General features: G+C 53.1%; 2 protein-coding genes across 3 annotated transcripts in view; one reads left to right on the top strand and one right to left on the bottom strand.

The window, feature by feature from the left end:
* Nucleotides 1-14,993, bottom strand: part of CRTC1 (CREB regulated transcription coactivator 1) — a 66,701-nt gene extending 51,708 nt beyond the window's left edge. For both annotated transcript variants that reach the window (XM_049877471.1, XM_049877472.1), the window contains exon 1: nt 14,856-14,993. In XM_049877471.1, coding sequence (XP_049733428.1) covers nt 14,856-14,981 — 126 coding nt within the window. In that variant the 5' untranslated portion in view covers nt 14,982-14,993. The remainder of the gene's footprint in view (nt 1-14,855) is intronic.
* Nucleotides 1-15,638, top strand: part of FKBP8 (FKBP prolyl isomerase 8) — a 281,109-nt gene that overhangs the window by 152,256 nt on the left and 113,215 nt on the right. The window lies entirely within an intron of this gene.

Here is a 15,638-nt window from a genome sequence, read left to right as displayed (position 1 = left end):
GGTGTCTCCCCGAAGTTTTTCACAAAATTGAAGCTCCTTTGAGACCCCATGCTACTTCCTGGCTTCAGGGGCCCCTCGGCACCTGGGACAGGTCCCAGGTGGAGGGCCACACTTCCACTACCCGGGGTGGGAGCCTGACTGTGAGGGGGGACACCAGCCCTTTAAAGGACACTGGATGGAACAGGTGAGTGTATGCCAAATGCCTGCTTTGTGCCTCCTGAATGTCTGCTGAGCACCTTCTGAGCATCCACTGAGCAACTGCTGAGTGCCTGCTGAGTGCCTGCTGAGCACCTGCTGTGTACCTACTGAGTGCCTGCTGAGCACCCACTGCGTGCCTGCTAAATGTCCTCCATGTGCTCGACTCCAGAATCACAACTATTGCAAGACGCACTGAGTACTGCCTACACGCCTGGCCCCATTCCGGACACACCACACACGTTAACTCATCTGAATCTTACCACAATCCAATGAGGGGGAACCACTGTGCCCTCCACTGAACAGGGAACAGAGCTAAAGGGGACATCCTGGGTCCAATATCCCCCATGGAAATCCAGGGAGCAGACTGAGCCTGGCACCAATGGACAGTGCCACCCTCTCTGAGGGTCAGAGTACTGCAGAACGCCCCGCACTCTCTCCCTCCGCAGCCAACTCAGAACCCTAAGGAGATGGCTTGGCTGCGCTTCGTTTCCATTTGGCAAATAATAAATATTGACTTTCTCCGTATGCTGGGCCAAGAGGCATGTGGTGGCTTCCTTGTTTGCACACCTGGACCCCGCCGCCCCTCCCTGGTTGTCAAGCCCAGTCAAGGCAGGCACCACCCTCTGTCCTGGGTCTGGGTTGGACATGATGATGGAAGAAGGGGCCAAAGTCAAAGATACCCCAACCAGAAATGGAGGGTTTTCCACCCCATGAGCTCCAAGGGGAGGCAGGACCCGCCTGCCCTCACGCCTTTGCTTTGGTTCTTATAGCACAGCCTAGTAGACTCCCACCCTACCCACTTGCCCATCTCCCATTAAACCCTGTCACTAACCCATTGCCATCAAGCCAGTTCCAACTCATGGAGATGCCGTGTGTGCAGAGTAGAACTGCTCTATAGGGTTTCCAAAGCTGTGACCTTTCAGAAGCAGATTGCCAGGCCTTTCTTCCACAGTACCCCCAGGGTGGGTTCAAACTGCCAACCTTTCAGTTAGCAGCTGAGTGCTTAACCATTAACACCATCCAGAATGTTAGGGTTTGAATTGTGCCCCCCTAAAATATATGTTGAAATAGTAACCACCATACCTGTGGATGCGATTCCCATTTAGGAACAGGGTTCTCTTTGTTATGTTAATGAGGCCTCATCAGTATAGTGCACGTCTTAAGCCAATCACTTCTGAGATATAAAAAGAGTAGAGTAGGCACAGAGAGAAAGCAGCACAGATGGGGGAAGAGAGATGCCACCTGCAGATCGCCAAGGAACCCAGGAAGAGAAGCTCACAGAGACAAGGACCTTCCCCCAGAGCAGACAGAGAGCATTCCGCTGGAGCCGGTGCCCTGAATTTGGACTTCCAGCCTCCTGAACTGTGAGAAAATAAATTCCTGTTCTTTAAAGCCACCCAGTTGTGGTATTTCTGTTTTAGCAGCACTAAGAAACTAAGACACAGGGCCCCGACGACCCTGTCACTTTGTTGTTGTTACATGCCGTCGAGTCAATTCTGACTCACAGCAACTCTACAGAAGAGTAGAACTGTCCCATAGGGTTTCCTAGACTGTAACCTTTACAGGAGCAGATCACCAGGTGTTTTCTCCGGCAGAGTCGCTGGGTTTGAACCGCGGACCATTTTGTAAACAGCCAAGTGCTTAACCACTGTACCACCAGGGCTTCTTACCCTGTCACTGTTACCTTCTAAATACCCCAAATCAGCCCTCCCTCTCTGCCACCACAGCCACCTCCGTCACTAAGGCTGCTGCACCCTCCTCCCTATGCAAGAGGCATGGAGACACAGAGGGGCAGCTGTGCCCAGGCACGTAAACTGAACAGCTTACGTGCTTGAGGACAAACAGGAAGAACGTCTCTGTCTGCGGAAAACTAGGGCCGACCTCCATGTTCCTCAGTGGGAGACAGCTGAATGTGAATTGTGGCTCAGCAGACAACGGAGGCCTTTACAGATGGTTCCCGTGTCATACCATGGTGGCTTGCCTGTTGCTGTGATGCCGGAAGCTACACCACTGGTATTTCAAATACCAGCAGGGTCACCCACGGTGGACAGGTTTCAGTGAAGCTTCTAGACTAGGACAGACTAGGAAGAAAGGCCTGAAAATCAGCCAATGAAAACTCTGTGTATCATAACAATATTGTCCAATATAGTGCTGGAAGATGAGCTCCCTAGATTAGAAGGCCCTCAGAGTATACAGTGGCCGCAACAATGGATTTGAGCATAACAATGGTCATGAAGATGGCTCACGACCAGGCAGCATTCTGTCCTGTTGTGCGTGGGGCAGCCATGAGTTGGAGACAACTCAACAGCTAACAACAACAGCTTGTTTAGGAAAAACATGGACCTCAGAGTCAGATACAGGTTTGAATCCCAGCTCCTCCATACACTACATTACACTACAAGCCACTCGACCTCTAGTGCCTCAATTTCTCAGATGTGCAATGCAGGGAGCCACAGGCCCTTTCTCATTGGTTGTAACAATGATCCAATGAGCACAGATGTGGGCTCTTGCAAGGCTGGCCTCCGCCACTCCCTGCATAGAGCATATCGCCTCCTTCTGGAAACTTCCATGGTCCCCTATTGCCCGCATCCTGGGCCTGGTCCGGACCCCTCTGCCACCTCCCCCACCTCCTCCCAGCCACTCTCCCCACACAGTCGATGTTCCATGAGCCATCTCCTCCACACACAGGGCTCCTGCTGCCCCAACACATTGTGTCCCCTAAAATGCATGTTGAAATCCTAACCCCTATACCTGTAGATGGAGGAGCCCAGGTGGTGCAGTGGTTAAGTGCTTGGCTGCTGACTGAAAGGTTGGTGGATCAAACCCACCTGCCGCTCCATGAGAGAAAGATGTGCTAGTTGGCTTCTGTAAAGATTAGAGCCTTGAAAATTTTATGGAGGCGCAGTTCTACTCTGTTCTATAAGGTCGCTAAAAGTCAGAATCAGCTGCACGGCAACTGGTTTGGTTTTTTTAATCCTGTGGATGGGATCCCATTTGGGTTTTCTTTGTTATGTTAACTCAGGATGGATTCTAAACCTAATCACTTCTGAGATATAAAAAGAGCAAATTAGGCACAGAGAGAAAAAAGCACAAATAGGGGAAAGATAGAAGCCACCTAGAACTCGCCAAGGAAGGCTGAGAAAAATGTAGAGAAGCTGAGACAAGGATTTTTCCCCTACAGCGGACAGAGAGAGCCTTCCCCTTGAGACGGCGCCCTGAATTCGGACTTCTAGCTTCCTGATCTGTAAGAAAATGTTTGCTTTTTAAAGTCACCCACTGTGGTATCTCTGTTATAGCAGCACTAGGAGACTAAGACACCCCCCTTGACCAACTAGCAAATGCCCAAGGCCGTGTGGGACAGGGGAATTGAACAGACTTCCTTTCTAGGTCATACACTGGCCCAATGCCAGCTCTCCCACCTATGAGGCTCTGTGACACCTGCTCTGTCGGCCTCAGCCTTCCCCCCTGCAAACTCGACACGATGTCATCGGTTACCCAACATTGTTGTCAGATGCCCCCAGGTTGGAGGATTCTGTCTCATGCAGCCGGGGGCCTCCTCCCACCCTGTCTGCACCTCATAGTCCCAGCAGCGGGGGGATCAAGCCTGGCTCCCCACTGCGACACTGTTGACATTTGGCTCCAGATTGTTCTCTGGAGTGGGGCAGTCCCACGCACTGTACGGTGTTGGGCAGCGCGTCCCTGGACTTCACCCACCAGATGTCAGTAGAACTCCCTGGATGTGACACTCAAAAATTTCTCCAGACATGGCCAATGTTCCCTGGAGGCATAACTGCCCAGGTGAGAACCCCTGGGTTAGAGGCTTCCACTGACCCTCAAGAGACTCTGTGTCCCACAACCATCTGACCTACTGAAGTCCTATGACGCTGCACACACTTAAATACACACAGAGTGGGGAGGGAGAGAGGACGGAAATCACAGAAATTGCAAGGTCACCCAGGTTTGTACGATCTAACCTATCGGGAATTTTTTTCTGGGGTATGCCTGAGTAGCACAAACGATTAAGTGCACAGCTACAGCCAAAAGGTTGGAGGTTCAAGTCCACCCAGAGCATCCTCAGAAGAAAGGCCTGCTGATCTAGTTCCGAAAAATCAGCCACTGAAAACCCGATGGAGTGCAATCATGCTCTGACACACACGGGGTCACCGTGAGTACAGTCAGCTCGACAGCAACTGTTCTTTTATAGTCTGAGCAGGAGCTGAACTCAATTCCCCCCCCAAATAATTAATGAGGGGTCCCCACCTTGACTGCTGATGTTTGGGGCCATCCTGTGCACTGTAGGGTAGGGTGTTGCATAGCATCCCTGGCCTCCACCTACTCGATGCCAGTAGCACCCCCCAGTTATGACAACCACATATATCCCCAGATGTGGTCAATATACCCTGTAGGTCGGCCGTGGCCCTGGGGGGACACTGTTCTACATGGAGGGGCCTGGAAATCTCCAAGGCTCCCTCCCTGGTGCTGGGCAAGCCATGCTATAGCACTCAGCCAGCTCTCCCAGATCCAACTGTTCCCCTGGCATTACACAGAGGGTCCTGTTTCAGAAGACACCTTCATGCCGGTGACTCTGAGCCCCGACACTTGAGCCAAACCACCTCGTCTCACCGAGCAGCGCTCCCCAAGCAGCCAGAATCTGACGCCTGAGAACTACAGCCATTGGAAACCGGGAAGCCCCGGCAGGGAGACGGATCAACATCTTGAGAGCTTCCGAGGTGTGCCATGCTCTGGCCCAGAGTAACCTGATTAGCTCCATCCAGCCCCTGTGGAGGGGCCGGAAGGCCCACAGCACAGACAGGAGCCAGTGAACAGGGTGGGGACATGACTGGCCTGGGGCAGAGTCATGCGGCGCCACGTCCCTGGCCAACCTTGGAGACAGCGATGGCAGAACACCTTCTGGGCTCTGCAGACTAATGTGGACCCCTGTGCCATCAAGCAGGGGCTAGCCCCTGCCCACGCACCATCCAGACCCTCCTCGGTGCCCAGGTCAGCCACTAAGACCCCCACTCAGAATTCTGGTCCCCACTCCAGACCTACAAAAGCAGAGGCTTGGGAGAGCCCAACAGTCTGCATTCCTTGTCTCCCCAGGCGGCTCAGAGGCCTTGGAAGTGGGAGAGCTGATGACCACCATCCACCATGCCCCTGGCATTCCCTATTTGCTGCTCCAGGTCAAAGGGTCTCAAACTGAGGAAGAGACCCATTAGCCTGGGACAGGCAAGCTTTTTCAATAAACAGCCAAATGGTAAATTATTTCCACTTTGCAGGCCAGATGGTCTCTGTCACAATGACCCACCTCTGCTGTTGTCACACAAAAGCAGCCAAAGAACACATGTCAACAAGTGGGTGTGGTTGCATGCCGATAAAACATTACTGACAAAACCTGTACACCCATGTTCCCCGTAGCGCTGTTCACAGTAGCCCAGAGGTGGAGACAGCCCAGGTATCCATCAATAGGTAAATGGATAAACAGATTGTGGTCCATCCACACAGTGGAATCTTACTCAGCCATAAAGACAAATGAAGTTCTAAGGTCCCTGGGTGGAACCAACGGTTTGTGGCTGGCTGGTGACCTAAAGGTTGGTGGTTCGAAACCACCCACAAGCGCCGCAGAAGAAACAGGCCTGGCAATCTGTAATCATAAAGATTACAGCCAAAAAAACTCCACAGAGCAGTCCCACTCTGTAACACCTGCCATCTCCTAAATCAAAATCAACAAGAGAAATGAAATTCCGACACGTTAGGACATGGGCGAACCCGAAATACATGCTGAGCGGAGGAAGTCAGTTACAAAGGAACAAATATCGTATGATCCCACTTATATGAAATAGGCAAATGTATAGAGACCAGAGCTTATTAGTGGTTACCAGAGATGGGAGGGTGGAGAGCTGGGAGTCACCGCTTATGGTGCACTTAAAAAAAAAAAAAATGGCGGCGGAATCACTGGAAACGGGCAGTGGTGATGGCGACACAACACGATGAACACAACCGATGTCACTGAACTGTACATGTAAAAACTGCTGAAAAGGCACATGTGCTGTCGTCTATATTTTTACCACAATAAAACAAAAAAGTCAGTTGTCACAAAACAAGAACAAAACTTTATTGACAGAAACAGGTGGCATTTGCAGACCCACAGTGGTGGAGAAGAAATCAGTGCGGTGGGTCCCAACCAGCTTTTCTGAATGAAACAGACCAGACCTCATCCGCATGTCCACACGCAGTGAGGGGGACACCCTGGAGAAATCACTGTTTTGTGCAGGTTGGCGGGTAGGTGCTGGGGTGCTGTGAAAAACACATTTCTAATAGAGCCCTGGGTGGTGCACATGGTTAAGCACTTAACTACTAACTGAAAGGTTGGCAATTCAAACCCACCCAGCGGCAATACGGAAGAATGGCCAGGCCATCTGCTTCCTTAATGTTTACAGACAAGAAACCCTACGGAACAGTTCTACTCTGTAACACATGGGGTTACTCAACGGCAACAGGTTTGCTTTTTGGTTTCCAATAGGCGTGGAGTGATATAGTCAATGTGAGATTGCACTGGTGCCAAACAGGTCATGCTTCTGGCCTCAGTTTCCCACTCTGCAAAATGGAAACAATGACCCCCTCCTTGGCAGGGGTGGGGGCAGGTATGAGCATCAAGGATCTGGCGCTGGGTGGAAGCTACATGGTGCCGAGCACAGAGTATGGATTCCACAAACGCAGAAGGCAAGCTGGTCACCCTTCTCTCTGAACAGCCCCTGGTGGCACCCCACCCCTCTTAGAATAAAATCCAAGTTCTTCGCACACACCTCACCTCGCCCCCCCCCCCATGCCCCACCACCCTCTAGCCAAACTCACTCTTTCCATTCCCTGAAGCCGCAGCCACGCTCCCTCCCACCCTGTCCTGTGTCTCATTCACCCTTACCCGGCCCCTCATTCCCAGCAGAAGTGAAGACCCGAATTTCTGACAGGTGAATGAAGTGTCCACTCTAGGGCATGTCTGGCGTGAGATGTCCAGGGAAGGACAGATGTCAGGGAGTCCCTGCCCCTCCCCCCACAGGTGGTCTCCAACGGGGAATCAGAACTCCGAAGGGTCTGTCGCAGGCTGGAGTGTGTGAGTCCGGTGGCTGCTGAAACAAATGACCACAAACAGGGCAGTGTAAAACAAGGGAAATTTATTTCCTCACACTGTAGAGTCCCTAGTGGTGCCAATGGTGAACACACTTGGCTGCTAACCAAGAGTTTGGAGGTTCGAGTCTACCCAGAGGCATCTTTGAACAAAGGTCTGGTGACCTACTTCTGAAAAATCAGCCACTGAAAACCCTACAGAACACACTTCTACTCTGACATGTGGGGTCGCCATGAGCTGGAGTCGACTTGATGGCAACTGGTTGGTTCTGAGGCCAAAAGTCTGAAATCGAAGTGTAGTCAGGCCCACGCTTCCTCCAGAGGCTCTAGGGGAGGACCCTTCCTTGTCTTCCCCAGCTTCTAATGGCTCCAGGTGGTCCTGGGCTTGTGGCTGCGTCACGCCAATCTCTGCCTCTGCCTTCACGTGGCCACCTCCTTTTCTGTTTTTCCTTCCCTTCCTCTTATACGCACTGCCATTGGATTTAAACCCATCCAATATCCAGAACATGCCTTAGAATCAAGGACGGCAAGACTTTGTTTCACTTACTTTGCACAAGTTATCAGGGGGAACCAATCCCTGGAGAAGGACATCATGCTTGGTAAAATAGAGGGTCAGCGAAAAAGAGGACAACACTCGACAAGTTGGGCTGACACAGTGGCTGCAACAATGGGCTCAAACATACCTACTATTGTGAGGATGACCAAGGACCGGGCAACATTTTGCTCTGTTATACATGGGGTCACCAGGAGCTAGAGGTGACTCCACGGCACCTAACATCAACAACATATCTCGGGAGGTGCAAACGGTTTGTGCTCAAATACTAACCTAAAGGTTGGCGGTTTCAACCTATCCAGCGGGCCTGGGAAAGAAAGGCCTGACAATCTGCTTCCATAAAGATTAAAGCCAAGAAAACCCTACTGAGCTCAGTTCTACTCTGGAACACATGGGGTCACCGTGAGTCAGAACCGACTCGACAGTGGTGAGTTTGGTTTCTTTGGTTTTATATCCATAATGATCTTATCTCCAGATCCTTAACTAATCACGTCTGCAATGACCCTACTTCCAAACAACGTCCCATTCACAGAGGGCTGGACATGGGCATGTCTTTTTGAAGGACACCATTCAGCCTACTGCGGGTACACAGGACGCACCTGGGGTGCACTCAGACTGTTGGGGTTTATGGGAGGCATGGGCTGCAAAGATGATCAGCCTGTCCTTTGGGCAGCGGCTCAGAAGCAGTGGAATTTAAGGCTGTAGCCACAACAGTAGGCATTGCGGGAGCAGGGCTTGTAGGGGGAAGTGTTCCCCGTCGTCAGCTAACCCGTGTGCTGCTGACCCATGCCTACACCCAGGGACCCTTCTTCTCCAGCCTGAGTGAGACCAGTGCCCAAAGAGGCCAGAGGACACATGCCCTCCCAACCTGGCGAGTTGCAGGCCTGCAGTTACACAGCACAACCTCTGCCCAGCGCCGCACATGACGGGCTCCAAGGCCACGGTCAGACACATGGCTCCTGTACACGCCCTACCCTTCCCATCCACCACGCATCTGATCCACACGCACATCCATCACCATGCACATTTATCGACACGTAAGTCCATCCCCCCTACATCCCATCCACATACACATCTACCCCCCCATTGATCCCCATGCACATCTGTCCGCCCCAAATCCTGTCCACACGCACATCCATCCTCCTGCACGTCTGTCCTTCCCGTGCATCCGTCCCCCCTGCATTCATCTTTCCCGTGTCCATCCCCCCTTCCCATCCACACACGTCCCTCCCCTTGTATCCATCCATACGCGTGCCCATCCCCCCACATCCACCCCGTGTTCGTCCACAAGCACGTGTTCCCTCCACATCCGCCCCCCAAGTTCGCCCACACACATCCATCCCCCCACATCCGTCCCCTGCATCTATCCACATGCATGTTCATCCCCCATGTCTCATCCACACGCGTAGCTGTCCTCCCCTTGTGTCCAACCGTTCCCACACATCTATCCCTCCTGCACATCTGTCCCCCACCTCACATCTTGCCCACCCTCATGTCCATCCCCCTGCACATCTCTCCACTCCCGTGCCCCATCCCCCGACATGGCCATCTGGGCAGCCCTGTAGCCAACACATCACCAGAACCTACCATTTCTGGGGTTCATCCCCTCAGCCTCTTCCCTAGCTTGAGCCATCACCTTCCCCACCTAGACTCCTGTGGCCACCTCTCAGCATCTCCCTATGTCCCCTCTTGCCCCCACGTGCATCCCACTCACAGCCACAGCCATCTCTTTAGAACAGGAAGTGTCCTCAAATGATTACACATGCAGTCACCACCTGACCCAGCAATTCCACTCCTGGGAATATGCCCAGGAGAAATGTAGATGTGAGTCCACATAGAAACCTGTGCACCAATGTTCATTGCAGCACTATTCCAACAGCCCAAAAGGTGGATACAACCCAAGTGTCCATCAACAGATGACGGCTAAACACAATGTGGTCCATCCATACAATGGAGTATTACTCTGCCATAAAAAGAAATAAAGTTCCGATACATGCTATAACCTGGATAGACCTTGAAAACATTATGCTCAGTGAGAGAAGCCAGACACAAAAGGACACATTGCATAACTCCATTTATATTAAATGTCACAAACCCATTCCCAAAGAGTCGATTCCAACTCACAGCGACCCTATATAAGACAGTAGAAGAACTGTTCCATGGGGTTTCCAAGGGGTAGCTGGTGGATTCAAACTGCCAACCCTTTGGTTAGCAGTCAAGCTCTTAACCACTGCACCACCAGGGCTCCATGAAATGTTCACAACAGGCAAATCCAAAGACAGGAAGTAGATTAGTGGTTGCCTAGTGCTTGGGGGAGGAAGGAATGTGGAATGATGGCTAATGGGTAGGGGGTCTCCTTTTAGGGTGATGAGAATGTTCTGGAACTAGGCAGGGATGGCTGCACAACATGGTGAATGTACTAAATGCCACTGAACTGCACACTTTAAATGGTGTAGTATGTGAATTGTATCTCAATAAAACTGCTTTAAAAAAGACAAACCAGATCAGCTTCTCATAGGCGCAAACACCCCCCAGGCTCCTCACTACGTAGGATGTGTGCCCTTCCAGGCCCCTGGTCCTGTTCTAATCCCCACCAAACCCTTCTTCCCTGAAGCCTCTGCACCCACCGTCCCCCACCCGGAACCTCATTCCCACGGGCACTCGGCATATGGGGGCTCCATCTCACTGTTGGGGTGCCAGCCCCCCGCCCTCAGTGCCCCCAACACACACCTCTCCTTTACTCTCTCCAAGCCATCCCTTTACCATTATTCTTTACCAGGTCCCCTAAAACTGTGTCAGCTCCCCAAGAGTACGGCCCCACAGGCCTTGTCCACTAAGGGGTCCCCAGCATCCCACAAACAAAAATGCCCTTCTGTGAAAAGAACAAGCCTCTCACCTTTACAATCAACTATCCTCAAGTCGGCCCCAACTCATGGTGACCCCATGCACAACAGTATGAAATGCTGCCCAGTCCTGTACCATCCCCGTGATTGGTTGGATTGTTGGGATCCACAGGGTTTTCACTGGCTGATTTCAGAAGTCCATCACCAGGCCTTTCCTCCTAGTCCATCTGAGTGTGGAAGCTCTGCTGAAACCTGTTCAGCATCGCAACACACAAGTCTCCACAGACAGATGGGTAGTGGTTGTGCATGAGGTACAATGGTCAGGAATCGAACCCGGGTCTCCCACATGGAAGGCAAGGAATTCTACCGATGAACCACCAAAGCTCCTAGCCAGCTCTACAGGTCAGGATTCTGAAGCTCAGAGGCTGAGAAACCAGCCCAAAGTCACACGGCAGAGCACCCAATCCACCCTACCACACACTGCCCAGGGTCTGAGGGCAGAAGGGGAAAGCCTGCGCCTCTCGGCCCTGTGCCCGATAAGCAGTCTCTCCCAGTGGAGGAGATGGGGGTGTGGGTTGGCTAAAATCTAAAGACCATCCCGTTGCTGCCACCACCGGAGAATTGATCCCCACAGAGGCAAGGGCGGTCTCCCTGCGCAGGAGTGGACATGCCGCCCTTCGGAATCCACAGCAGAGGAGCAGGTACTGATAGCCACCCCTCACCTATCCAGAGGCGTTGGCAAACTCCTGGGATCTACTGTGGGGGGGGGGCATGCCCCTGGCCCTGGGGCAGCACGCTGGCTGGGAACCACTGGTAGACCTGCCCCAGTGCCATAGGCCTCCTCACTCTGCCCTAGGCCATGAGCCCGTAGGCTGTGGCTGCACTTTCACTGCCTGCCCACATCCAGGGCTCTTACCCCAAGTCTGCCTCCCGCCACCCTCTAACTCCGGGCTCCCCACTGCAGCAGTGGGGACAGTTGGGGCCTGATCATTCTCAGGCACCGGGCTATCCTGAATATTGCGGGGTGTTGAGCAGCATCCCTGGTCCACACCCACTCAACACCAATAGTACTCCCCCATTTGTGACAACCACAATGTCCCCAGACATCACTAAGCATCCCTGGACACAGAATCAACCCCGGATGAGAACAATGCTCTGAGTGTCTCCAAAATCCAATGGAAGCTCGCCTCTACCCAGGGTCCAGTCCCCCCACCCGCCCATATCCACCTTCCTTCCACCCCATGCAAAGGAAGAGAACAGAGGGGAAAGGAGACGGGAAGTGGGCGCCACGGCTAAGAGAACCGCCAGCTGGGTATTTTGAAAATCTTTTCTACTTGCAACAACAATCAAACGGATAAACACAATGTAGTCCATCCATACAATGAAATATTACTCAGCCATAAAAAGGAATGAAGCCCTGACACATGCTACAACACAGAAGAACCTAGAAGACATCATGTTGAACGCAAGAAGCCAGTCACAAAACACCACATACTGTGTGTTTCCATTTATATGAAAAGCCCAGAACAGAAAAATCCAGAGACAAAAAGTGGATTCGTGGTTGCCTGAGGCTGAGAGGAGGGAAAGTGGGGAGTGGCTGCTAATGGGGACGGGATCTCTTGCTGGATGTTAAGGAATTAGGCAGTGGTGATGGCCGCACAAGTCTGAGTACACTAAACACTACTAAGTTGTAGACTTTAAATGGGTGGATTGTATGGTATGTGAAATATACTTCGATAAACCTGTTATTTAAAAAACAATCTTTTCTAAAACAATAATCTATCTTCAATTCCAAGGCAGAAATCTGACCTCATCCCTGACCACAGCCATGTAGTGTGACCTCTTGTCACGCTACAAATATTAGGCACCTACTGCATGCCAGCAGGGCAGATAAGATGAAGCCACCACCCCTGCCTTCGAAGCCCTGTCTTTCAGGGGACATTTATGCTGCACACTTTCACTCATTCATGCATGCACTCATTCACCAACCACCTCCTCCTCTACATCCTGATCACACGCATGAGGCGCTTGAGCCAAATCGATGTGCCGTGTCCACCAAGCAGCAGTTGCAGATAGGTGATGAACAAATGCATAAAAATGAAGACACGTATCCAAGTATATAAGGTCACTACCCAGTGAAAAACAGCAACCTATTATAAAACCACATAGACAGAAAGTTCCACCAAGGAGCTGGAGCTGCACATAGGGTCGGTCCACCCCGACTGTATCTGCTCGGACCCAGGGAGGTGGTCTCAGCAAGTTCCCCCAACCCCTCCCTGAGGCCTCTTGCGCAGGCCAGGGGTCCCACCGTTCTGCAGGAGTTGTGGCTGAGGTCACTGCCATCCGGGCAAAGCAGTTTACCTCCTTGGCCCACAACTAACAAAGGCGGAAACTGAGGCAAGAGGAGCTTGGGAACCTCACTGTGGTTGTGTGGGCAAAGAGCAGCAGCCCAGGACAATAGCAAGGCGCCCAACCCCAGCCCAGCCCCTGGCAGAACCTGGGATGCCCCTTCAGGCTGTCCCTCCGCCCTGGTCCTACCTGACCCTGTCCCAGTGGGGGAAACATCACCTGGCCCTACTACATGGGATGCATGAAGGGTGGCTATCCCCACTTTAAGCTCCAGGACTGACCACAACCTGCCTTCCCAACCCCCAGGTCACCATGGGGGAGAGCACCTGACCCTTCTCTCAGGTGTCTGAGAGAGATACCTATCCCACCCAGGTCCCCAAGAGAGGCATCTGTCGCTCCTCCAGCACCCAGGAGTACAGGTAACAGTGATGTAAGGGCACCTGTCTCCCTCACATAACAATGATTTGGGGAACTTGTCCCCTCTCCAAAGCAATGGGAGAAAGATGTGGCAGTCTGGTTCTGTGAAGATTTACAGCTTTGGAAACCCTATGGGACATTTCTACTCTGTCATGTAAGGTCACTATGAGCCAGAATTGACTCAACGGCAGTGGGTTTCTTCAGTTTGGTCCCCCCAGGTAACAATCATATGGGGACAATGTTCTCCTCAGATAGCAATGATGTGGGAGCACCTGTCCCCACATGTAATGATGTGGGGGTATCTGTCCCTATCCCAAGTAACAATAATTTGGGAGCACCTGTCACCTTCAGGTAGCAGTTACGTGCAGGCACCTGCCTCTCTCAGGTAGCAATGATATACAGGCACCTGTTCCCCCCCTCGAGTAACAATGATTTTGGGGTGCCTGTCCTGCCAAGAGAAACCCTGATGGTGTAGTGGTTGAGTGCTACCGCTGCTAACCAAAAGGTCAGCAGTTCAAATCCACAAGGTGCTCCTTGGAAACTCTATTGGGCAGTTCTACTCTGTCCTAAGGGGGCGCTATGAGTCGGAATCGACTTGATGGCAGCAGGTTTGATTTTTTTTTTCCATCCCACCAAGGTAACAAAGATGTGGGAGAAACGTCCCCCTCAGGTAGCAATGATGTGGGAGCACCTGTCCCCTCCAGGTAGGAATGATGCAGAGACATCTGTCCCCTCCAGCTAACAACAATGTAGAGACCTCTGTTCCCCCAGATAACAATGATGTAAAGGCCCCATCCCCTCCAGGTAGCAACGATGAAGAGGCACCTGCCCTCTCCAGGAAGCAATGCAGGCTGGGGGCACCTGTCCCCTGCAGGTAACAATGATGCGAGGACACCTGTTCCCTCCAGGTACTAATGATCTAGGTACACCTGTCCCCTCCAGATAGCAATGAGATGTGGGCACCTGAGCACCTGTCCTCTCCAAGTAACAATTATGGAGAGGGCACTATTCCCTCCAGGTAGCAATGATGTGGTGTCTCCTGTCCCCTCCAGGTAGCAACGATATGGGTACACCTGTCCCCTCCAGGTAGTAATGATGCAGGAGCACCTGTCCCCTCCAGGTAGCAATGATGTAGAGGTCCCTGTCCCCTCCAGGTAGAAAGGATGTGGGGCACCTGTCCCTTCCAGGTATCAATGATGCGGGGCCCCTGTCCCGCCCACGACGTCCGGAGGGTGGGGACACCTGTCCCCAGGCCACGCACACTCCGCCTCCGCCCCGCCCCCCGCGCCCCCCGCCCCTAGCCGCCCGGCCAGCGCCCCCGCCCCTAGCCGCCCCCTCCCGGCCAGTGCTGGGCCGCGGCAGCCCCTTACCCGCGCGGCCCGCGTCAGGCTCAGATCCTTCATGACCTCCTCGAAGGCCGCCGTCTCCTCCGCCTGCTTCTGGTTGTGCAGCGCGATCTTCTCGCTGAATTTCCGTGGATTGTTCGAAGTCGCCATCTTCTCGCCGCCACCTCCTCCTCCTCCTCCTCCTCCTCCTCCTCCTCCTCCTCCACTCCTCCTCCTCCTTGCCCCCCACTCGCCCGAGCCACCGCGCAAGCGCTGGCCGGGCCCGCGGGCGGAGGGCAGTGCGCAGACGCGCCGGCGGCCGGGAGCGTGGCGCAGGCGCACGGGAACGGCGCGCGGCGTGGAGGCGAGGACGCATGCGCGCGTACCGGAGGCTCTCTCAGGCGAAGCAGCGGCGCGGAGGGCTGGCGGGGGGCGGAGGTGGAGGAGCGAATAAGATTTTTGCGCAAGCGCGGTGAGCCACCGCCTGGCTCGCTGGACAGCGGCCACCTGGCCGTTCATTGGACGAGGTCCGGATGGGCTGGGGCGCTGGAGCCCCCAAGAGTGAGACAGCCGGCCGGGACCCTTTGCAAGGGGGAGCCAGGCACCCCCCAAGGGCCGGACTTGGACCCCTAGCTTTGAGACTAGAGCATTCATTCATTCAACGAGTATTTGTTGAGTGTCTACTACAAACTGGCAAACCAAGGTACAGAAATGAACAAGCAGATGCGGTCCCCGCCCCCATGGGGTGCAGAGTTCGTGGAGGTTGGACGCACACAACCCATAAGCAGCACCAAGAACATTTCAGATGGCGATGGTGTAATGTGGAAA

Source organism: Elephas maximus, chromosome 3 (assembly GCF_024166365.1).
Source record: "Elephas maximus indicus isolate mEleMax1 chromosome 3, mEleMax1 primary haplotype, whole genome shotgun sequence".
Lineage (NCBI taxonomy): Eukaryota > Metazoa > Chordata > Mammalia > Proboscidea > Elephantidae > Elephas > Elephas maximus.
The sequence above is the reverse complement of the archived record's forward strand: the minus strand, read 5'-3'. Positions and strand labels throughout refer to the sequence as shown.